This window comes from Curcuma longa, chromosome 11 (genome assembly GCF_044706935.1).
Source record: "Curcuma longa cultivar G26 ecotype Majalengka, Jawa Barat chromosome 11, ITB_CL_G26_1.1, whole genome shotgun sequence".
Classification (NCBI taxonomy): Eukaryota; Viridiplantae; Streptophyta; class Magnoliopsida; order Zingiberales; family Zingiberaceae; genus Curcuma; species Curcuma longa.
Genome location: NC_133871.1, coordinates 13554589 through 13577992, shown reverse-complemented (window position 1 = coordinate 13577992; position 23404 = coordinate 13554589). Strand labels below are relative to the sequence as shown.

Genomic DNA, 23404 nt, shown 5'->3' with positions numbered 1-23404 from the left:
ATTACATGTCTTCATCTCAACAATGATGATATCCAATCTTTCATATGTTCATGGTCACTTTAAACACCACAATTAGCTCGACATTTCTGAGATGATCTGAAGAGAAGGACGCCAATGTCTGCCTCTCACTGACACCTCTGTGATGGTCCTCCGCACACCCCTCTCTTGCTTTGCAATCTGTTCATTTCAAGAACAGAATAGTGAGAAAAACAAACACACTCTAAATGCTTGATCTTGACTCGACTGATTTGTTCTATTTCCAATCTGCTGAGAAAGCAGCATGTACCTTTCCAGTTCCTTCTCTTATCTGCTGTTCATGTCCCTGTTTCCTCACCAATTCAGCTCGGCTCTTCTTCAGTTTCTCGTGAGCCTTTGCGATTTCTGACAAAGAAGAGAATTTTTTGAAAGAAAATTTTTTGAAAAGTGTAAAAATGAAGAAGAAGAAGAAGAACCTTGGGAGGTGACCAGCCGGTAAACTTGGCCGAGCAGGAGCACGTCCTTGGGCCTGAGCAGCCTCACCCGGGTGACCCGGCCGCCGTCCTGCCGCTCCTCCGCCGGGGCGCAGAGCGTGACGAGGGCGACGCGGTGGCCCGGGTTGCTCCTCATGACCTCCGCGGCGCTTGTCGGATAGTGCAGCCTCTCGGCCTTCCCTCCGGGGTGTTGGATCACCACCGCCGCCGCATCGGCCGCTGCCTGGCAGTTCCCCATCGCTCCTTCTCCTACTGCTTCCCTTCTCCTGACGGAGGAAACTGCATGCCTAAGGAAGAACGGAGCATTCGACCAACTGAAGCTGCTGCATGCCTTGTGCTGCTTTGTTCCTCTTATTTAATGAGAAAGTGAGGCAAAGACTGGCTCAACGCTCTTCACGCAATTATAATACACGAACAAATTCGGCAGAAGGAGCCAATTGGCAATGTGATGGATGAGGAGGAAGGAAATGAATAAGAACATAAACATTGCAATATGATCTCATCATCTACAATCCAATATGATCTCAAGTAGATCTGAATTGTTCTAAGAACTTATAAATGTACATTGCAAAGTCGTTTGAACAACACAAGATAAGATTCATGGATTGATGATGACTCAGCAGTGGTGCACTTCAAACCACCATTGTCGAGCTTGCTTGCATTTGTGAACCACCGATATCATCTTTCAGGATGATCACCATGGATAAGTATGTTCTTGCCATATGGTGAGATTCAGGATCTCACAATGACATCAAGAAACAGGGATTTGTTCAACATTTGACCCAAATTGAGTGCAAGAAATAACTAGAAATTGTTCCACCAAATGCTTAAACAATTGTCTTGAATCAAAAAGTGACTTTGATTAGCTGAAGCAAATCGAAGTTGAGGCCAATTCAAGAACAATCATTTGGGAAAAATAGGACAAAAGAAAACACTGGAACTTGGCACAAAATGTCTGTGAGAATCTTATACCAGTGCTTGTCTGCATCTCCAAGACTTGGTCTGAGATTATAATTAAGATGATTAGGAATTTTAGAGCTAATCTAGTGTTGTTGGGTTTAGGATCATAAAGTGAGCCTAAAACATGTCGATTTACTATTAAAAAATTATTGAAAGATGAAAACACATCAATTCAAGAAATTAAATCATATTGAACCGAAGTCATTTCAGTTTGATGTCAATTCAATTTGAAATCGAAAATTTGAAAGATATACTCTTTTGCGTCGTGATCAACTGTAATTTTTTGATTTATCTCCTCACAAATAATCATGGGACCAATCGTGTGGGGCCGCTAAGGTGGCAAATTCCACCTTTTACAGAAGAAAATTTAAAAGATGGCATTGCAAACAACATTTTTGTTGAGAATACAGTGAAAACATATATATTTTTATTTTATTGGATTAGCAATTCGATTTTGAACCTTGATTAAATATTTTAACTGCAAATTAACATAACTGCTATGGTGTCCAGCCCTGTTTTGTAGACTTTCATTGATACAAGTCTAAGAATACTTAATACCTTCTCTCATAAACAGAAGTGCAATAGTCTTTATTTTAAAATGGCTAACCAATCCATGAATCTTTTCCTTGAATCTTATTTATGCAAACTCTTTAACTACAACTAATAGTTTCAGGCTATTTTTTATAGGTTTAAAAATTAATTTCCTTAATTTTGTTTGAACTTGTATATCTGTGTTTGACATAACATTACAAAGACATAAATAACTCTTAGATTCAACAAAGATTTAATTTCCGAAAGCACATTTTGTGCTCTATATTTGTTTATTTTATCATCAACATAAAGAAATGATTATCTTTTAGACAGCTAACAGATCATTGCCTCTAAATTGTATAAACAGAGAACTGGTAGAAGACCCCAATTCAGTGTCATACAAATGCTTGCAGGAAATCTACACAAGATAAGTTGAACACTTCATACATCATTCAAGAAGATCAAATATCCCTCTTCATTTTTATGGCTCGAATAAATACTAATTAGATTAGAAGAATAAGCCCCACAACATCAAACACCAAAATGATTTACTCGCAGCTCTTTCTACCCGAATTGTTGATGTCCTTCAAATGTTTATCTGCTAATAACAACTTGTAAGTATTTTTCATAAATCAAGTCAGAACTAGAATACCAACAACCAATTAGATAAAAAGTAATAAAAGCCTAAAGATAAAAAGTAAATTCCCAAATGATTGTTCAATAACAAATCTGAATTATATATATGTGTGTGTGCGCGCGTGCATATAATTCAGATGTCTGAGGCATATTGGAAAAATGTCGTGTTATCCTAACATGTCAAGCTTTGCAAATCACAATTCTGGGGCTTAAAACTCAACCGTTAGATTTTAACAATCTTCATCGACGAACATATACAGAGCCAACCATCTAATATAGAAATCTTGAAGATGTCTGTGTCATATTGTGTGTTATTTGGAAATATTCTGCAAGATTCATTGTAATACAGGGAACACAAAGGGCTGATGGTTTACACATTATACACGCGATAAACCTAGTTGTTCAGGGTGGATAGGCTTTTATGATAACTGAAGATTAGTTTCAAAGCCAAGCTGATGGAATAGTTTTGGTTTTGGTAAAAATGATAGATTAATCACACAGTGAACTGTAATATGGAATTTATTTAACTGAAAAAGGAAACATTTTGGGTCATATAATAGAAGTAAACATTATGCCAAACCACACACCAACAAAACCAGAGGAAAGGGTCCATAAATAGCATACCAACCCACACCTCAACACCTAGGTTAATAGATTCAGTTCACAACTGTGTAAGTCCATCTGTTCTTTCTTCCACCAACTTGTTTCTTCCAAATTTGTTTTCTTTCATTGTCTAACCTACATCTTTCCACCATCTATTTCATGCTACCATGCACATGATCAAATCAGAGTTAACCAGTTTTGCAACTCTAGGCTGATTTCATTTTTTTATCATCCAGGAAGAGAGGGACTTCAAAACATAAAGGGGAAGAAATCTTCCCAAAGACTGATGAGTAGGAATCAATCAATTTTTACCTACTTTAGTGATGCGAAATGAAAGAAATAGCAAATTTTGGATTTTAAATTAAATTTTAAATTTGGATTTGACTTTGGTAATTATCTTGTCTTGGGTGTCGGTCTTTTTAATTTGGTAGTAATTTAATATGTATCTTTTGGTTTGGAAAGAGTTTATGCATCTCTACATATTTTTCAACTTTTGATTAATAAAATTCCCCCTAGTCTTTGTGTGATATTCCCTTTGGCTGTGAGACAGTTATTCTTTCATCAATTTCAATCCAATCTTGTGTGTCATTTGAGGGATCAATTTGGTGTTGCATCAATTTGGTATCAGAGTGTTATCATTCTACATCATCTAGGCTGATTTCAGTTCATCATCAGTGAAGAAAATAACTTTAAACCATACAGTGAACAAATCTTCATTAAGACCAATCGTAGCATTAGAAAGTTGTTTAGAAGTCATAGAGGGTCATAAAGTCAGTATGCATCTAATAGCCTAGATGGTTAGATAAATAACAAAACAGACAGTGCTACAAGCCCTTTTTCTGTTATGGGACCAAAATGAGCCTTGTCTCATGAGCCGATTCTAAACATCGATTTGCTCACTTAGTTCTATTAGCTAATTGACAGACTTAGACCTCTTTTTAATTCAAACATTACAACTTAGGTGATTGTGCATCTACAAAGGCTCTCCAAATAATTATCTAGTAGTTTGATCTTCTTTATTGATAATTTGTGCACAATCTATCCTCCATGTCAAGAAAATTTAATGTTGGTGAACCGAAATCATGCAATAAGAACAGAAGCATGCTTAGCAACCCTAGGCAGAGGGCCAATGTCATCAACCTTTATGATAATTTAAAGCATTCCGGAAGCTAAAAAAATGCTACTTGAAAATATGTATAATCTTGAGCACAATGCAGAACAAGGACATCCAGAATTCATGAGAAAATAGCGTTATATGCTGAAAACTTTAACAACAAGACCATCGATGATAATTGTCAAGTTTCGAACTTCACAAATACCAATCCACATTTACGAAGCAATGAAGCAAAAGGTCTTACTGAAACACACAGAACATGCTTGTTAATATGGAAAACATCAACAAAATGGAAGCTTTTTAGAACGAGGTATGAAATTCATAGAATTTTAACAACTCATCAAAGAAGTACTTTAAAGTGGTTTCAAGGATCGGAGAAACTTTACTGATAGACATTGAACTTATCAGTTAACTCTCCATGACAGGGAACTTGTGAATGTATCATGCAAGATACGATTTTGATGCCCTAGTTGGGAAAGTAACGCTGGCGTACCTCAAGATTCAGAATTGCCTCCGAGAGGGAAGGAGAAGATTTCCTGCACAGGGGAGAACTCAACGAGTCCGATGTCCATGGCGTACCCGGAGACAGGCAGCTTGAGGTCCCGAAGGATGCAGAAAGCGTCAGCGATGCGGTTCCGCGGCACATCCTCGGCGACGGAGCAATGTGGGACCCAAAAATTAGGGCGGAACTCCTCGGGCGGTTCGATCCCTTCCTTGCGGAGCGCGTCGCACACCTGGGAGTGGAGGTGGAGGAGGGCGGCGGATGGGGTAGGGGCGAGGAAGAGCACACCTCCTCCGCCTTTTCCGGCGTCTGAGGGGGAGGAGGAGGAAGGGAAGGCGCCGACGGAGGAAAGGGAGAGGGGGAGGGGATCGAGGCGGGCGGCGAGTGTTCGGATGGGGAGCTGGAGGCGGAGCGGATCGAGGGAGGGGATGGAGAGGAGGGTGAGATGGGGGCGGGCGGAGATCTCGATGAGTTTGGTGCTGATCTGGCGGCGGGCGAGGACGTTCCATGCCTTCAGCACCTGGTTCTCCAGCGCCGGATCGAAGTACAACTCCACCGCGTAACCCTTTGGCTGCTGCTGCTGCTGTCCTGTCACTGCCTCGGCCGCCGCCGCCGCTGCAGCCTCCGATTCTCCCTGCCCCTGAGCCATCGCGTCGCGCTCGAGCAGATCGACCAAAGTTCGATCTGTATATTTTGGTAAATCTAGAGGACCGTAGAATGTCAAAAGAGTACTCGCAAAGAAACCAACCGAATGAGAAGTGGGCCCCTATTGATATGAACTCCTCATCCAATGAAATGAAGGTACAAACTTGAGTACAAAGCGGAGGTGAGAAATGGTTGAAGAATATTGGGATTCGAGGTGGGCCAGGTGCACCCCCACTAGATTCTCAGATTTCCGTTTCTGGATTGTCCGGTTCAGATGGAATCTAGTGCGAGTGAATGAATTTTTGTGGTCTGGATTTAGAATCAGATTTAGGGTTTCCTAACATTCCAATTTATCAAGAGCCTAAGTCATAAACGCATGATTAATAACTTTAATGACGCTCCTCCTCTCTTATTAAAAACGTGATGGTTGTGTAATCCCACTTCGAGTTTTCTTCCTTGTCGTCCACGTGGTCATGATTTGCGTCTAATGATTGGACAGTAAGAACTCATCATGCAATGCAACCTATTAATCGAATTTATTATATTAATTTTATTTCTCAAAACTTTTTCTTTGCTTATTAATAAATAAGCAAATAAATCATAAGAATAGCTAAACAACTCATAAGAATAAGAAAACCCTCAAAGCCAACTCTACCTCAAATTGGTCCAGCTGGATTAGGCTAGGGTTGCTTTGCCAACGTGGCAGTTTCTTTCGCCCCCAAAATAGACAATGATTGGACTCGTTACACGCCGTGGGACCCAACTGGAACTGACGGGCGACGCTGGATCGGCCGTAGATATCTAAATCGTACGGTGGATGTTCCGTCGCATACGATCGCCGTATGCGCGGTTGTTCCTCGAGTGATCTGTGGCCGCAAATCACGCGGCGACGGTATCACTTGTTACGAGATCGTCGATCTGTGGAAACGTGAATCTTAAAGCAATGGCCGGAGGGCTATAAAAGAGGAAGGCGATGAAGGCGACGATGGGGAGAAGTCCGACCCCATCGCGGCCGCTGGTTTTGCCTTTTCTCGCCGGGCGACTCCCGATCTCACTCGCGCGGCGGAGTTGGCGTGAGAACTGGCGGATCTGATCATCTCGTCGGCTGTTATCTTCTTTGTGACTGAGATTTTTGACCGGCAGACTGGAACTTTGCCTTTTTTATTGGGATCTCTTATCCCGGACGCTTCTTTTGCGGGTTTGTGGAGTTAGGTCGGAAAGTAATTCAATTTCGTGGCAATTCGACAAGAAATTTTCTTTGTTGGAGTATTCAGGACATCGTGGATTCATAGGTATGCTCGTTTTGACTAGTATTGATCTTTTTTTGTGTGATATTTCTTTTGAATTTGTTATGATATTAGGGGGATGTTGAACAAAAGCTCATTCTTTTGGCTAATTTTTCGTTGAACAGTCTTTTACGTGTGTTAGAACTGGGACGAGTTTAATCTGTTAAGGAAAAGTTGCTCGTTGGACCAGGGGATTGATTGTTTTTAATTGTTTCAGCAGATTCGAAAGGGATATTCTTATCTCGATCGCTTTCCAGTGTCGAGATCGTTCTGAGAGCAAGTTTAGTGGGGCGATTCCGCCAAATTGGGTCTTTTTTCCTGTAACATAGATGGCTATGGCTTTTAAACGTTTCTCTTTCTGGATTTGGGGCGGGAAAGATCAGGAATCCCCCAATTCACCGCTCAACACTTCTGATTTTCCCTCTGGATCCAAGGAACTGGATTGCTTGAGGTTTCCGCCACTCAATGGACCTAGGGCAAGGTCAAATTCAAGAAGAATTAAGAAAAGGTGGCAAAGCCGTGAAGAACGGCGGATCGATAAGGAGTATGATATTGTTCTTGTGCCATCAGATGGTGGATGCATGTCAGGGTCGGAATCTGATGATTCTGATTGGTCTATTGGGTGGTTGGAACCTCATGGCCCTGAGTTTGAGAACAATTCCGAAACGGAGAACAGCTTCTCAGTCTTGGTACGGTGTTATGGACGTGGTTGCTCTGAACAGGCAAAGAACTCCAGATCTCATGTCCTTGGAGCGATCAACTATGTCGAGGATGATCTTTCTGGTAAGAAAACTAGTGTTTCTTCTTTCACATACATTGTCTCTTTTTTCCATGTTGCTTTGACTGGACTGTTTGCTTTTAGATCTCATTCCTTTGATTGCGTTTGTATTTCTTCTAGCTTAGTTGGTTTATATTTACTTTTTGGTACATATGAACTTCTATTTTCTTATTTCCTTTTGCTAAGAAGTTATTCAGCATGTCCTTTTTTAGTTTTTATCCCTTGATATGCACGATTTTAGTTCTATTTTACAAGACATAGTTTGTACTATATGTCAATGGTGTGACTCTCAGCTGGTCATTGTTCAATTCCGTTTGATTTGAATGATTTGATTAACAGTAGGGCCTATAAAAAAGGTTTCTTCATGTTCCTGGTACAAGGATTCTAGTTTGTTTATCATCTTGGTAATAAGCTATTATCTATTTTGTCACAATCTTCGATTTTTATTCCCATTCTTTGTAAAAGATGGCATGTCGAGCTATGAAGTTAACAACCTGTAGTTGTTATTACTTAGCCATATTTACCTTGGTGATTCTTGATAAATTTTTTAGTAAACATGGCTATAATTCTCACTCCTGCTGTGTAGTCTAAATGTCTCAATCCTCAAGTGTATCACTCAGTTGTAGAAGGCCCATTGCTATTCATTATTATGCTTAGATGAGCTGATAGAAGCCAATGGTCAGTAACTGATTCTCAGCACATCTTGTCAGACTTGGTATCAGCTCATTATGTATCACTCCTGCTGTGTAGTCTGAATGTCAAGTTTATGGTTCATTCGCATCAATGTTTTTGGCTATTTATTATCATGCTTGATAGACAATCAGAAGCCAATGTTCAGTAACTTATTTTTAGCTCCTTTTATTGGACATGGTGTGAGCTCATTATGTATCACTTCTAAATTGGATCTGTTGCTGTATTCTTCTTGCTAGAAGTAGCTGAATTTCCTGATTTTTTTTCTTCCTTGATCTGTAGACACAGACAATAGTTTATTGTTTATTTTTACCAGATATTCTTCTTTAACACGATGATCAAATTTCTTGCTAGAACATAGTCACAGCTTTAAAAATCCAGTTCAACAAGTATGTATTTACTGCTTCAACCCAAAATAGATTGGATTCTGATTCCAGGTTGAGCTGGCTGGTCCAGTTTGTAACACTGGTTCGATAACAGCTAGTTATTTGTAATTGATTTTCCACAACATTTTCTTTGATCTCTTTCCTTTTGTGATGCTTACAATGCTACAAATTGATCTCTTGAACTTTATACTAGTGTTTTCTCACTCTTGTTTTTACTGGCGTAGATGGCTACAAGCGTATGGAAGAATGGCTTTCTTCCCTTTGAAGGCACCTGACTTTGTTGTAAATACAAATACGCAGCTTGGCCTTGTGAGTTCTTAGTAAAGACCATAAACTCAGAAAAAGGGAAAAAAATTAAAACAAAATTTCAGTTTGAAAGAAGTAGAATCATGAAGCAATGGGTTTTCTTGGTGCAAAAATTTCCTACTAGAGAACATTTGCTTGGTGATGACGTTTGGAAGGAAATTGTTTCTTACCCCCACAAAGGCGATCAGAGAAGTTAATTCAGACGAACAGCTTCAAACTTTTGATAAGGTACAATTCATTTTGCATTGCGATAGTTGAAGGTAGGAATTGTCCGGCGACAGCTTTGCAACCTTGTGAAGCTTGAGATTATTTTGCAAGGGGGCTGGTGAAGTTAGGAATTGTTTCATTCTTTTATCCCCTTATTTTCTGCATCCAGTTGAGGATTTCGACCATTGCAAAATGTACATAAAGCTTGTAAATATGACTTAAAACACCAATGTGAATACCTTCTATCCTCTGCAATTTTTGTTGTAAATAGTATATGCTTTAGGAAGGCCAAGCTCTTACCTCCCTGTAAGATTGAATTCTTATTACTTCAAGGTTTCTTTTAATGTTGAATTTGTTTTGTTATGCATTTCTGCATTTTGTAGTCCAGTTTTGGTGGACAGTCAACTTATTGCTGCTCAAAAGTGTTCAACTCTTCCAACATAATTCCAAGCAATTTTAAGAAAACAATTGCAAGTTGGTAAGAGATTCCGTCTCATAATTGTGTGCAGTAAGGTAGCAGCATGAGTCTCTTGAGCTTAATTGTGTGGATTGAGACCCACATCTAGTCATATCTCAACTGGAATATGAAATGGGAAAGTAACACTTGTGGTTCTCCATGATTTGTGGGAACAAGCCTTCTGTTCCTAAACAGCAACATGATTTTTTGTTTCCCATTCTGTGTGGACAGTTTTCTGTTCTTAACAGCAGCACTCAAAAAGGGTTGAATCTTATCTGTCAAGGATACCTCTGATCCTCCCATCTGATTAGCTCCAATCATTCTGATTTTATTTTCTATATGAATAAAATCAGAATAAAGGAAAAGTCTGAAGGAGAAAATATAAAAAAACAAATAAACAATTCTTGTAAGGGGTTTCTTGATGAAAAAAAGGACTAAAACTGAAGCATCAGGTTTGCAAGAGATACATTGGCGAAGCAAAGAGCCAGAGAATACTAAATACATAACAACCATCCAGTCTTATACACTAATCGCATGCCACCATACATTACAACTACCAGACACGCCCAACAACCCGTTGACTTATTGACAATAAACTTGAACAAAGAAGATGAAGTGGCAGTAGAGCAGTGCAATCTGAATTTTTTTTGTTTCTCCCTTTTCCTAGTTTCAATTTCTTAGTGGAGGAGAATACTTTCGACACGATCCAACCACTGAATCAGCTGCGCTTCCTCATGCTGCTGCTGCTGCTGCAGCAGCAGCAGCTTGTGGTGGTGTCCTGTGAAGACACCATCAGGACAGTGATCATTGTACCCCTTATCGCTCATGTCGTCCTCGCAATGGAGCCCCACAGAGTGGTGGCACTCCGGGAGGAAAGGCTCCACAGGGAGACGGGACTCTGGTTTGCCGGCAGATGCATTTCCACCGCTCCCTGTGCTCAGAAGGTCCTCCACCTTCTGGTGGATGCTCAGGGGCATTAGAAGATCACCAGTGGAGGAGACTGCCTGATCAGCTGGGTTCAGCCTGTTCAGTTCAGATGCCTCCTTCTCATTTTCTTGCAGCTTTTCGAGCAGTAAGTTCACCTTTAAAGACATACAATGAGCGATTTAGACTCCGTGTTGCACTTTTGAAGATTTAAAAGTAGTGTCATTCACCTAAGTTTCTTAGCATTTTGGGTTGAATTAAATTCTCTCTTGAACTCTAACATGGTGAAAAAGAACAGTAACTGAGCAGGACTTGGATATTATAGTAGTTCACCTGAGAACGCAAGTGATCGTTGTCCTTGATAAGGGCATCATGATCGATGAGGAGAGCATCGTAAGAGGCCTTGAGACGATCGAAGTCACGTTCCACTTGCTTGTTCTTCCACCGTGCACGCCGGTTCTGGAACCACACGGCCACCTGCCTCGGTTGCAACCCCAATTTCTTGGCCAGCTCGCTCTTCCGCTCCGGCTCCAGCTTGTTCTCCTCCTCAAAGCTCCGCTCCAGCATGCCTATCTATTTTGTGACTTCATATGTGATCGATCAAACAATAATAACTTTTGTGGAATGGAAGAACTAACAGTAAAATTACACAAAAGAACTTCACTTCCCAAAACACTTCAGCAAATATATGTTTTTGTAATTACTTGCGAGTTCATCAATTAGATTAGTGCCTTGAAGACAACAAATTCACATCATTGGATGTACGGGGCCTTCCTCACGGACCCACATTTTTTCCGAATGGCAAGGAAGGTAGTTAAATTATGTACAGAAAAACAGGGTTTTGTCGGAGTGCACTGTTTACCTGCACCGACGTGAGGCGGCGCTTCTTCTCCGGCAGAAACCCCTCGTAAATCTCATCCTTCGACGTGAAGAAAGGCCGGATCTTGGACGCCCCGCCCTCCTCCGTCGATCCCGCAACCGCCGACTTCAGCCCTTGAAATCCCAACATAGAACACTCGAAACCATGTACTGGAATCCAGATACAAACGCAGTTCGACAAAGGATTGGTATAATTAGTACCTTGGAAGACCGACTTCGCGCTGCCCAAGAGGATCAAGCGGCTGCGGGAGGAGGAAGTCGAAGGCGAATCGAAGAGCAGACGGCCGGAATCCATCCTCTCAACTGAATCGGAGCGAACCGACAGTCAGATCTAGTTTCCCAAGTTCCCTATTTACTCGTTTCTAGATAGACTCTTGCGGTACTCTTGTCTCTCGGTTGCCGATCGGGAGATCGATCGGAGGGGGTCTATAGATCGGTTTAAAAGAAGAAGAAGACGATGATTGAGATAATCTTATGACGGAAGAAGCTGGTACTCCACAGAAGAGGGGTCGAAGTTTTCATGGGGTAGAGAGAAAACCCCATCATCCGGCTAGGGATCCGAGAGACCACAGCCCTCAAGTGCAAGGAAAGGAAGAAGAAGAGTGCCTACAACACCACTTCCTTGAGGCGAGACCCGGCGAAGAACCAACCAGCAGAATGAGGTAAAGGAAGCAGCGATCTGGACAGCGACCTTCCTGGGGCATCGCCGGAACTTGAGATTCCGGCGAGAGAAGAGCTCGGCTGCGGAGTATTTCTGAAAACTTTGGGTTTTTCTGAAAAATTGCGGCAGCCGAAGGGGCGGGAATTTATAGAGGGCCGATCTGTGAAATGACGGAATTGCCCTTAGTGGGAGACGAAGAGAAGTTACTCTCTCTCAAAAAGATGTTTTATTTTATTTTTTCTAACAAAATACTATAGAAAATTTTAAAGTAATTGAGGAAAAATGTTGAAATATATATTTTTTTACCCTTTTTCAAATTTATAGAATAACACTTTTTATTGTGATATGATGAGTAAGATGCACATCTACACATAAACAAATATAGTTTACTTTATATTAAATTACACTTTAGTTACATGTAAAACAAACATAATAAATTTGCTGAGGGCCCTTCAATGATTGAAGAATATTAATATATTATCAGTAAGACTTGTTTATATATTTTGTATGCCTTATCTACATTATTATCAACACTAAACAAGTTCCTCATTAGCATTAATGGCCGAGTGTCTCATTTAAGATATTTTTGCAAGTCATAATTTACAGATGTTATGGCATTTATTAATACGATAAAGACGACTGCACATGCGCCAAGATTTTCTAATAAGCACTGATTCAATCACATATGGCAAAAAAAATTTTGCCAAAACAAGAAAAACTAGTTAATTAGATTCGGGTTGGAATACGAAGATCTAGTTGACAGCATTTAGATTCTTATTTTTAATAATTCTCCATTTCTCTCCATCCACTGTCTTCTACTGTATATATGCAGAGTTACATATTTTATCCTTTGGAAAGTTTGAAAAAGATGAACAATTTCTTATCCTGATAAAAATGTTGAGTGAGCAAATTTCTTATACTAAAGAGACTACAGTCCTTATTTTGTCAGATTTGAAAATTTTTGGCTCTTTGCTTTATTTATAATTGAGTGAGTACATTGCAGTTTGTGTTCTCTTAGTTGTCATCCACCTTGTGGTTATACTTAGGTCGCCATCTCTTCTTTTTTTCTCCTTATAATTTTAATATCTTAATTGAAAAGTTTTTCATTTTCCTCAAACTTTATGATCATTAACAAAAGAAATTTACTTTCATCTCTTTACATTTTCAACATCAGCCAAAAGACAATTGAAGAAGCAAGCCATTAATGAATCAATTTGTGCATGATTGTCCCACCAGATGAGTGATAGGATGAGGATAATATATAAAAAAAATGAATCATCACCATTAACAAAGGCTTCAGAGCAAACAAACAAAGCCACTTGGAAATAGAAAACTGATTTCAGATCTCCATTTTCGATAAAAGCCTAGTGTTTCCCCTTCTTGACTCCTCCTGAAATAATTGGGGAAGAAGAATGATCAGCATGGCTGTTGCCTTCTCTCACTCCAATATCATCATTCCCAGAAGCCAAACTGAGAAGATCAGGAGAAGATCTTGCTTGTGCCACAACAACAACAACACGTCTGAAGCATCAGTATCAGTTTCAGTCAATAAATTTAGCAGAGGTGCCAAGGTACATACATACATTCATGTAAAGGACTTTGTTTTCTCTGTAAATTCTTGGATTTTAGAGAAATGTCAGAAGGGTCTCTTATTGATCTTCTGATCAGGTTTTTGAGGATCAAGACATGGGTGTGATATGCTTCAGGGATGACAAGGGAGAAATAGTCTGTGAAGGATTCGACGAAGGACCGCGGTTCGATCAACCCATTTTGGCAAGAAGAAGACCGAGCAGGAGGTGCAGTTGAATTGAACAAAACTGATTACCATGGTTTAGTACTTACTTTAAGAGAGTTTTTTTTTTCTTTTCCTTCTCAGGAATAGGGAGCTTCAGAGCATTCCAAGCTTCCTTCAAATATTGATGGCTGAAGAAGGTGATGAGTTTTATAGGTTTACTTGCAATTGAGGATATCTGAACATGTATTGTGATTAATGTGATAATTAAAAGAACCAGAAGGGAATGAATTAAGGTTGTAGTTTGTGAATGATTAATAAAACAACAGCTTTGGATTGTGGAGGAGATAATTTAGTCAAAATTCTGAATATATTCAGTTTAGTGTTGTTTGGTTCTTCTAAAATGATTCTTTGATTCTTATGCTATGGAAAGTTTTATCAAACTTATACATTATCCAAATATCTGTTTGCCTTTTAAAAGAAAGAAAACTATCAATAGAATGAATGATATAAGATTGTTTAGTTTGTGAATGATTAATAAAACAACAGCTTTGGATTGTGGAGGAGATAATTAAGCCAATGTTCTGAATATATTCAGTTTAGTTTTGTCTGCTTCTTCTAAAATGATTCTTTGATTCTTATGCTATGTAAAGTTTTATCAAACTTATACATTATCCAAATATCTGTTTGCCTTTTAAAAGAAAGAAAACTATCAATAGAATGAATGATATAAGATTGTCAACCAATCATTCAAACTTCTTATTAAAAAGCAGATAGAGATTCTGAAGAAACCACTGGATGATGGAAAAATCTTCTAATCTGTCGAGCAACATAAAATTCTCCCTCGTTTAGTCAAATAGAAAGTTCATTTTTTCAGTCAACAATTAAGAAAATTCAGGCTGAAGCCTTACCTAGTTTTCTAAAGTTTGACCGAGATCGATGCTTCAACCTTTGAGACCAACTTTTCCTGGTCTTAAAAGTCAAACTTTGATCCTTCAAGAACTTCCCAAACTTGTGCAGAATTATTAGTAGCAGATTTGAGACGGAATCGATTGTTCTAACTTTTCTTTAATATATTCGAAATCATCAAACTTGATTTAAAAATTTTTATGTTTATATTTCGTAAAGTGATAAAAGATAGAACTGCAAGTAACAGGTTTCTTTAATTTTGCAAAATATTTCTGCATAAGATTCTCTTCAGGCATGATCCTTTCTTACAAGACAGAGCAATGAATGGTGATTGATACATTGGAAGAACATTTGCTAATAACACAAACAGATTCACGAACCCAAAACGATGTATTTTTGGATCAATGAATCAATTGAATGAAAGAGATGAGAAGAATTCTTCACCATCTCAATCGAATTACAGGAACAGAGTATCGTAATTGTTACAAGTATGTTTAATTTTTTGCTATGTATACAGCAAAGAATCAAAATTTCATAACGAGTTCCGGTGACCGGCGAGCCGCTGGTGCAACTCGGAGCCCGAACTAACATTCGATTTCCGGCAGAGTCACGGCTTCGCTGTCGGAGTCTTGGCCGGAGGAGCTCTTCCCTCGGCTATTCCCCGTTCGACGTCGATGACATCAGTCGTAGAGGGGCCGGCACCGGTCCTCCTCCCCTGGCTCCACAGTCTCCGCAGCGACCGGAACCTCGCCGAAACCGGCGATCTCAGCTCCTCCGAAGCCGTCGTCGTCGGCGACGGTGAGACTTGCGCCCCGAATCCGTCGACCGCCCTCCTCGGGATCTCGATCACCAATGCCCCTTCCTGCCCTTGGCCGCCCCAAAACAACACGTTCGTCGGAAACGCCGGCGGTTCACGTGGAGAAGCCTCCGGCCGCGGCGGTGGCGGAGGAAGAGGATTCTGCGGCTCTGTTATCGGGGAGGACGGTTCGCCGGCGACGGGGCGGCGGCAGAGTGGACAGGTGGAGTGTGAGCGGAACCACATGTCGATGCACTCGACGTGGAAGCCGTGGCCGCAGGCGGGTAGTACCCGCGCCGCGTCGCCGTCGGCTAGCTCGGTGAGGCAGACCGCGCACTCGAGGCCGCCGGCGTCCTTGAAGTCGGCGGAGCGGTAGACTGTGGTGGGCAGGGCGGCGAGCGCGGCGGCGTCGAGCCCACGTCGGCCGACGTCAGCAGAGGCAGAGAAGACGAAGCGGACGCCGTCGGAGCGAAGGCGGTGACGGGCGTAGAGGTAGAGGAAGAAGGCGAATACGACGACCATGAAGAGGAAGGCGACGGCGGCGACCATGACCTCGGTGCTGATCCTCACGGCTTCGACGGATCTGTCGTCCGGGCCGTCCATCGCCGGCACAAACGAGGACATGCAGAAAATCCAATCGATGCTGTGAATCGATAGAATCCATGCTTTAAAGGAGGCATCGGAGGGTGGAATCGATCAAAGATTGAGACAGGAGAGGCTGCGGTCAACGAAGCACGATTGACTTTTGATGCTACTTTTTAAAAATACCCCCGTAGTTTTAAAATTTCCTTTAAGACATTTACTTCATCAAATTCATATTTTAATTAAACTACATGATAATAAAAAATTCAATCTCAATATAAAAATTTTAATAAAATTTTATTAAAAAAACGTTTTAATGATTTTAGGACTTGAGTGAGATTGGATAAATTTGAAGGTTTTTTTTTTTCCTTTTTTACTTTGAGCCATTGAGGGAGTCTTTGACTTTGACGCTGGTTGACTTCTTGTAGCGGCTCCAGTTGGGGAAAGATCGTTTGAGCAGATTCTAGATTGCGTGAGGAATTTTCTAGGAAACGGAAAGGAATTAGTGGGATAAGATCCATTGCAATGCCTCTTTGACACGGCACAATGCTACGAGGAAGTCAGATGAGTGTTCTAATGTCTGAACATATGTTTTTAATTTGTCCTTAAAAGAACTTTCTCTCTCAGAATGTCCTTTTAGTATTGGAATCATTCATTTTATGTGTCCACATACTCATGGCAGTTGATCTAAGCTCCTGTTAAATCGTTTTTTAGCATGCATGTAAATCATATTAAATCTTTTGTTTAAATAGTTCAAAGTGGAAGATACTGTCTAGCATCTCCTGACAGGTAAATATTTTTGTCAGTGAACTTGATGAACATCCTGCAGTGGCTTTATATATATTCTATCGATCAACAAGTCATAACAGGTAATATCAGACTGTTATCTCACAGTTTCACTTCCTGAAATGGTTGTAATATTGGACGATGATGGTCTCGGGTTCTTCCTCTCTCCATATTATGATCACCTCTCTAACAGTCCAAGATAAGATCCGATAGCCTATGAGGCAGAGTTCGTTAAAGTTGGCCGGTTCTACCACTACAACCACTTCGACATTCAAATCAATACCAAGTGAAAGAAAGGAAAACTCACATAGATGCAAAAGAGAATACTAAAAAGAAAAGAAAGTTTAGTGGAGAAGAGTTGTCTCTATACCTGCAACTTATCTTCACCTGTTGTTATATAATCGACGCCCCTTAATCGCCTTCATTTCTATACCCCTACATCTTTTACACTAAAAAAGTGAGGAGGGGGAAGGGATGACACCATCACCCCCCTTGGCTCTGTCCTTGATTGTTAGGGGACAATCTTTATAGGGAATCTTGACATATATAGCTGGCACATAGTCATCATCTATTCACATGAATGTTGGTTGGGAAATCTCCAGATCCATGTAGTCGTCATTACAAATATTTCCACAGAAGATGCCTTGTCCATCAATTATTTGCACGACGAACGATTAGGAGATCAGATCCGACCACTATTATAGGAATCTCCACATAGGTTGTTGAAAATGTAACTTAGTACTAGATTGACCAGACAACTAGTTCCAAACTACGTCTTCCTAGCCGAGTAGGCGTTGATGCTCGGGCATATTAAAAAGACCTTTAGTGCTCGGGAATACCAACCCTTAGTGTTCGGAAATGTCAACTCTTAGTGCTCGAGAATGCAAGATGACCTTTGGTGCAATGGCGGAGCCACAAATTTTATAACTCCTAGGTTGATTCCGAGTGGATTGATTGAAAAAAAAATCCAGACTATCTTTCTTTCTCACACACATGTTCTTCCTTGCTCTCGTCGCAAATCCAAGCTCTAGCTCCTCTTCAACGTTGTTGGCCCCCTGAGCTAAAGCCCGAGTAAGGCAATACGTGGCTACGCCCTTACCTTGGTGCTTAGGAATGCCTATCTAAAGATGACCCTTGGTGCTCGAGAATGCCTACCTGAAGACGACACTTAGTGCTCTAGAATATCTATCTGAGGATGGATCTTTAGGTTCAGGGATGGCTAGCACTCAGGATATCGGGTGCTCAGGAATATCGAGTGCTCGGGGACATCAAGTATTCGGAAATCAAATCTGGTCGGTCAAGAAGTGAGACTGGCTATTCGGAAAATAACCCGGATACCATCGTACATTTTGATGCCTTATGAAGGTCTATTTTGTTGCCCAGATTTTAGCTGATACAAATTGCCTATGCCTACTAATCAAGTTAAAGTTTGAAGTATTAGTTGCTAGGGCACACAATTGCTTACATGTTTGCTATTTCTTGCATAATTCTATCGAACTTTATGTTGCAGCTGGCCCTTCTGAAACTACACCAAGCATATGCTCCCTTTAGCACATTGAATCTATTCTCTGGCATTGCAAGTGAGTTCGCATATTGAGAAGGTTTTCATTGTCAAACATCAAAACTTGGCACAAAGTTTACAACAACTCGATTCCCCTATTTCAGAGAGAAAAAGAAAAAAAGGTTAATGCATTGGATCTTTAGTTTGTTTATTTGCACATCAAAGTTTGGCACAGAAAAAAAAAACTGGCATCTTCAGTGGCCAGGAGGTGGAAGTGTGGCCACGTGTCACATCAGAAATGAAATATGGGGACTCAATCCATTAACTAGATTATGCTTTGCCATCACTCTCTATTCCTTATCTAAACTGTCAAATCATGTCCAAAATGCTGAACTGATGTGCTAACAACACATCAGAGAATGCCTGTCAATCACCTTTCACAGTTTATCTTCTTGTCAGTCAGCTTCAGTTCTTGGGTAATTGTCCAATAAATTCTCTAATACTGAAAAAATATCCAGTTTGATTAATTCCTAAATTAATTTAAAGATGTTATCTTCAGCTATTCAAAAAACTTACAATTAATTTGTATCAAAGATGTTATTTAATTGAACTATAATCCTATAATCAATAATGATAAAGTTTATCCTTTAGAAGATAAGAGAGTATGACCAGTAGATCTTCCCAAATAAGTTCATCAGCCATTTGCAGATCAATCATCAGGCTATGCACCATAAGATTCTTGATATCTCCTGAAAGATTTCCAGCATATCTAATCAAAATACTATGCATTTTTTTATGTGATGTGTCATGTCGGATTCAGTGGTCATGAGATAGTTAGATTTGATCAGCCACCAGCCACACATACATATGCAAATAATCCCCTCCTGTCCTTAATCAACGTGTCCAAAATAAATCTGCATCTTAATAATTCTTAGGCCCCTCAATCACTGATTACAATCATGATAGCTTGGATGTATATCTGTGTGACTAATCTCAAGCCAATGCACTGTTCCACTGCCCTTGAATGAGTGAAGAAGGAGAAGCCACACCGGCTGCCACGATAGGATGCATTCGACACAATTCGATGATTCGATACTTATTATCGAGCTACAGCTTGAAGATGGCACAATGTGAGCTAAATTTTTAAGTGTGGGGACAAGAGTTGGCTAGTTTACTACATATGATCCTATCATGCTACAACATATATGTACACGAACAACAACTTTATCTCGTATCAATATTTTCGATCAATACTAATGTAAGATAAATGTAAATCTCTATTAAAGTTTGTACTCAATGTGCAACCTTTGACCTAGATAAGCTTTTAAAACCACCTAAACTAGACTGAAATTTTTGGAAATGTTGAGGTGAAAGGTGTTCCAACCATGCAAGAACACATACCCAATTGAGGTGGCTGTGATTGATGATGAAGGTATAGAAGTCACCTGCCACAAACTTAGATTGCAGACAAGGCCATGAAAGTTTAATTTTATGCATTGGAAAGGACATGAAATATTTCGTGTGTCCCCAAATTAAGTAGGGGGGGACAGAAAGAAAGGAAAGCTAATTTAAGGGATGAAACTTACAGATACCTAACTAATTATATATAAAATCTGATATCTCTTTTCATGTGATCATGTTTTGAGAGTTTCATGTCTAGGTTTAGGTTTACGAACATCTAATTATTAGCAGGGGCACAATTCAATTTATCAATTTCGCTCGACCCGCACGAATACACACTTACATATATATGTATACATATACCCTTATTGGTTTGCCTAAAATTCTCATAAACTAAGTTTTTTCTGTTTGATTGATTTATTTGTTTTTGCTTCAATTTTGATGCACACTCCTATTTATTGGAAATATCTAACTTAATTGCATCATAGCTGGAAGTGTTGATTTGTGTTGGGTAGGTGGTGAGTCAATTTAATCACAGGAGGAAGAAACCAGCATTAGCTAAATGCCAAAGGCAACCTGTTAATCAATTAATTCTGCAATTTTCCTGCCAAAATATGAGTTTTTTCCTCTGAAATTGCATAAGAATCCAGAGGTTAAGTTGAAAAGATAAAAAAAAAAAATTTGAGGAAGAAATGAATAAACAAACAAACTGATCGACATGGTATTTCCATGGCTGGCTCAATTGTTAATGTTCATATATATTACTTTTTTTTAATGTATCTATATTATTTGAATGATGATTGTCATTATCAAGTTTGCTATGAGTTAAAAAAATTGAGGAACATAGACTGAACAGGACAATTTATCCTTGCAATGATCTATTGCTTTCTTCAATTGATGATCTTGTTGTCCAAAATTCTGCCATTAATTGGTCTATTATTGCAAAAGCAAAAGAAATGTTACAGAGTTTTGTCCATAAATTTATCCCAATTAATGGCACTGCACCTGCCTTCTATCATATTGGCAGTTGAATATATGAGCAATGAGGCCATTGTTTCATTTTACTTTAACTGAGTTGCAGATATTAAGCACAAAGAGCACAAATCATGCCTTGTCTCTGTCGATCTGTAAAAAAAAAGAGAGAGATTGTTGAAGTTTATGATAATTTAGAAGTGTAATAATGTGTTTTAACTAATTGAGTGCACAAATCATAAATTAGTCTCTCTTTTCTTGGTATCATGTTTTCTTTTTCCTATCCTCTGTATTCATTAGTTTTTGTATCTAGCTCATAGGAGCAATTTTACTCTCAACAAAAGGATCCTCAACATACATAAACTAGAAATAGAAAAGTCAAACCCTCTTCAAAAATCCTTTTATGCAAGGGGCAAAAAAAGGACTATCAAGCACTGTTCTTGATAGATATATAGAATGAGTCTAGATTCTTTAATCCCCAAAGTAAATGTGGAAAACGAGTAGAGTCAGCCAATCTCCATCCCCTTACTATCTTCTTCAGCCTCCAAGAAAATAATTTTTTTGTTAAAAAAAAAAGGTAAATAAAATAAGTTATTTGACTGCCTTTGTAGTAGCGCATGTTAGCATCCAAGAATGCAATGGATCAGCTAGATTTTGCAGTTAAAGAAGAAAACCAAGCAGACATTTGGCAGTGCCAGATTTACTTGGACCTTTCTGCAACAACGACAACGAAGTCCCGAACCAGAAAGAAAAAGATGCATCTCCATTAAACTAATGCTGTAAAACCTTGGAGCATTAGATATTGGCATGTGGTAGGACAGTGATGGCTATCTGCTTCTCCTCATGTTGATCTGCCCATTATTGCTCTTGTTCTTGTCCTTTTTTTTTGTTTCTCTAATTTTCCCTTTTTCTTCACCTTAATTCGATTGGTTGTTGGACTTTGACCTGTTGTTAAATTGTTAAGGTCAGAAAGTTCAGCGTTTCCATCACTTTGTGATGAACTCAGAATTCACATAAAGAGATAAGATAAGCTCATTAGTTCCACTTCACAAAAGGATATCTTTTTCCCATTTTTTCCTTTTTGTAATCATCATCACTTTGAATCATGTTCTCTTTTGCTGGTAGATCAGTATCTGATTGATCCACTTACTCATCCCCCTTATGGTGCTTGTTGGGGACCCAAACCGAACAACAGCTCGATCGGCCGGAGAGAATATGGCCTCAAGTAAGTGACAGTGCACATGGATGGCTCCTCCTTCCTTTGGACCTGCAGGGTGCTAAAACCTTCCAAAGAAGAGTGTCAACCAACTGGTGCTTCAGCTTAAGGGAGCCTCTGAAAGGCTCTTGTAGCCTTGTGCATGCCTCACAATCAATGCCACTAGAAAGACATTCCTAACAAAGCACACTGAGAACTTTGAAAGGCTAACTAGATCTTTCACAGGACTGAACCACCCTGAATCACAAACCTTAACAGTGCAAAAAGGGACAAAAGAAGTGCAAAAACAAAAGACTTTGTTTTTGGTTTATTTTGGAGAAGGAGAGTGCCACCCCACCAAAGTAAAGCCTAACCTTTGTCTGGAATATTTGGATTACAGTTGGTTATGTGAAGGAGTGAGATTTGTTTCTATGCCTTGTTGTGATCTGTCATGTACAGTTCGTCCTGTGCTCATATATAACCTGCAAAGTACCATATTTTGATTTCAGTATAGAATTCCTCACCATTCCCTTTGACCCAGTCTCCTCTCTCAGGGATTGCTTGCTTGCTTGCTTCTTCTTCCTCCTCCTCCAACTTCCATCCAGCTTTCCTTTTAAGGGAACTATAATTCTCTGCGACGATTTGGATTCTTCCGTGAAGCGAAATGAAAGAGAGGACCAGGTGTTCATCTTGACTTAGGGAAGATGAGCAGTGGATTGCGAGCCTTAAGGTAACTATATACTTTGGATAAAGAACATGTTCCAAATCAATTTGACTTTGATGCCTTTCCTCTGTTCATGTTTTCTTCTGAATCTTGATTCAGATATCAGTGCTGCTTTAATTAACCAGATTCTTTTTTGCAAAATTGAATGTTTAGATCTACTTAAATTATATCATGTCTCATTCTCTCTCTCTCTCTTTGTCTCTTTCCCAATTTTCTTAAAGAAGTTGGTTTTCTTCAATATCTATTGTTTTTTCTCTGCATATTCCATCAAGAACAACAATTTCACGACCATATAGTATCATTAAGTAGCTTGATGCTCCATCTTCTACATACCACGCACTGCAGATCGAACTAGCTTTGATATGATTGTCTGGTGCAAAGATTCACCTCCTGTCCAGTTATAACACACACGATTACATGTGTCGATCGGTATTGATTGGCACGACTAAAATGTATTACTGTTCATCACTTATCCTGATTCATCTTTCAAGTCTTTGTGGGCAAAGTGACAACAAAAGGAGTAACATCTAAGTCAAAATGAAATCAAATTGTGACCATATATTATACTTGTGCATGTGTTCAACGAGATAGATTTGAGAACAGATGAGGAGAAATCTTTTCAAAACTAGATATCCTAGAGAAGTATCTAATTTGTATCTTAGGAAATTATTAGTGTTTGCCTCATTAGGATGGCAATAATTATAGATTAAAATGCATTTGAGTTAGTCTCTGCCTCGGCCGAAAACTGAGACTCTGCCTGGACTGTAACTG

At 39.6% G+C, this 23404-nt stretch overlaps 5 protein-coding genes and 1 pseudogene across 7 annotated transcripts; 2 read left to right on the top strand and 4 right to left on the bottom strand.

Annotated features, from left to right (window-relative positions):
* Positions 1 to 72: 72 nt before the first annotated feature.
* LOC141842441 (uncharacterized) lies at positions 73 to 708 on the bottom strand. Its single transcript, XM_074730645.1, has 3 exons — positions 453 to 708; positions 287 to 381; positions 73 to 168 (listed from the first exon to the last, which is right to left on the bottom strand). Exons 1-3 carry the CDS (start codon positions 706 to 708, stop codon positions 73 to 75), a joined length of 447 nt encoding a protein of 148 aa, XP_074586746.1.
* Positions 709 to 2333: 1625 nt separating this feature from the next.
* On the bottom strand, positions 2334 to 5506 carry LOC141841315 (uncharacterized). The gene is made up of 2 exons (XM_074729460.1): positions 4808 to 5506; positions 2334 to 2559 (listed from the first exon to the last, which is right to left on the bottom strand). The coding sequence occupies exon 1, from the start codon at positions 5463 to 5465 to the stop codon at positions 4809 to 4811; it is 657 nt and encodes a 218-aa protein (XP_074585561.1). The 5' UTR covers positions 5466 to 5506; the 3' UTR covers positions 2334 to 2559; position 4808.
* Positions 5507 to 6462: 956 nt separating this feature from the next.
* On the top strand, positions 6463 to 9465 carry LOC141839888 (uncharacterized). 3 transcript variants are annotated; one of them, XM_074727737.1, is made up of 3 exons: positions 6463 to 6753; positions 6968 to 7530; positions 8826 to 9465. In XM_074727737.1, exons 2-3 carry the CDS (start codon positions 7077 to 7079, stop codon positions 8864 to 8866), a joined length of 495 nt encoding a protein of 164 aa, XP_074583838.1. In that variant the 5' UTR covers positions 6463 to 6753; positions 6968 to 7076; the 3' UTR covers positions 8867 to 9465. The 3 variants fall into 3 exon arrangements, with proteins under 3 accessions (XP_074583838.1, XP_074583839.1, XP_074583841.1); XM_074727738.1 differs by having other exon boundaries at positions 6965 to 7530; XM_074727740.1 differs by having other exon boundaries at positions 6873 to 7530.
* A 524-nt stretch (positions 9466 to 9989) lies between these two features.
* On the bottom strand, positions 9990 to 12130 carry LOC141840151 (homeobox-leucine zipper protein HOX16-like). The gene is made up of 4 exons (XM_074728055.1): positions 11576 to 12130; positions 11358 to 11488; positions 10829 to 11068; positions 9990 to 10653 (listed from the first exon to the last, which is right to left on the bottom strand). Exons 1-4 carry the CDS (start codon positions 11667 to 11669, stop codon positions 10249 to 10251), a joined length of 870 nt encoding a protein of 289 aa, XP_074584156.1. The 5' UTR covers positions 11670 to 12130; the 3' UTR covers positions 9990 to 10248.
* Positions 12131 to 13359: 1229 nt separating this feature from the next.
* LOC141842329 (uncharacterized) lies at positions 13360 to 14110 on the top strand. Its single transcript, XM_074730539.1, has 3 exons — positions 13360 to 13606; positions 13704 to 13831; positions 13912 to 14110. Exons 1-3 carry the CDS (start codon positions 13448 to 13450, stop codon positions 13997 to 13999), a joined length of 375 nt encoding a protein of 124 aa, XP_074586640.1. The 5' UTR covers positions 13360 to 13447; the 3' UTR covers positions 14000 to 14110.
* A 957-nt stretch (positions 14111 to 15067) lies between these two features.
* LOC141841123 (RING-H2 finger protein ATL60-like) lies at positions 15068 to 16152 on the bottom strand (annotated as a pseudogene).
* Between the last annotated feature and the right edge of the window lie 7252 nt (positions 16153 to 23404).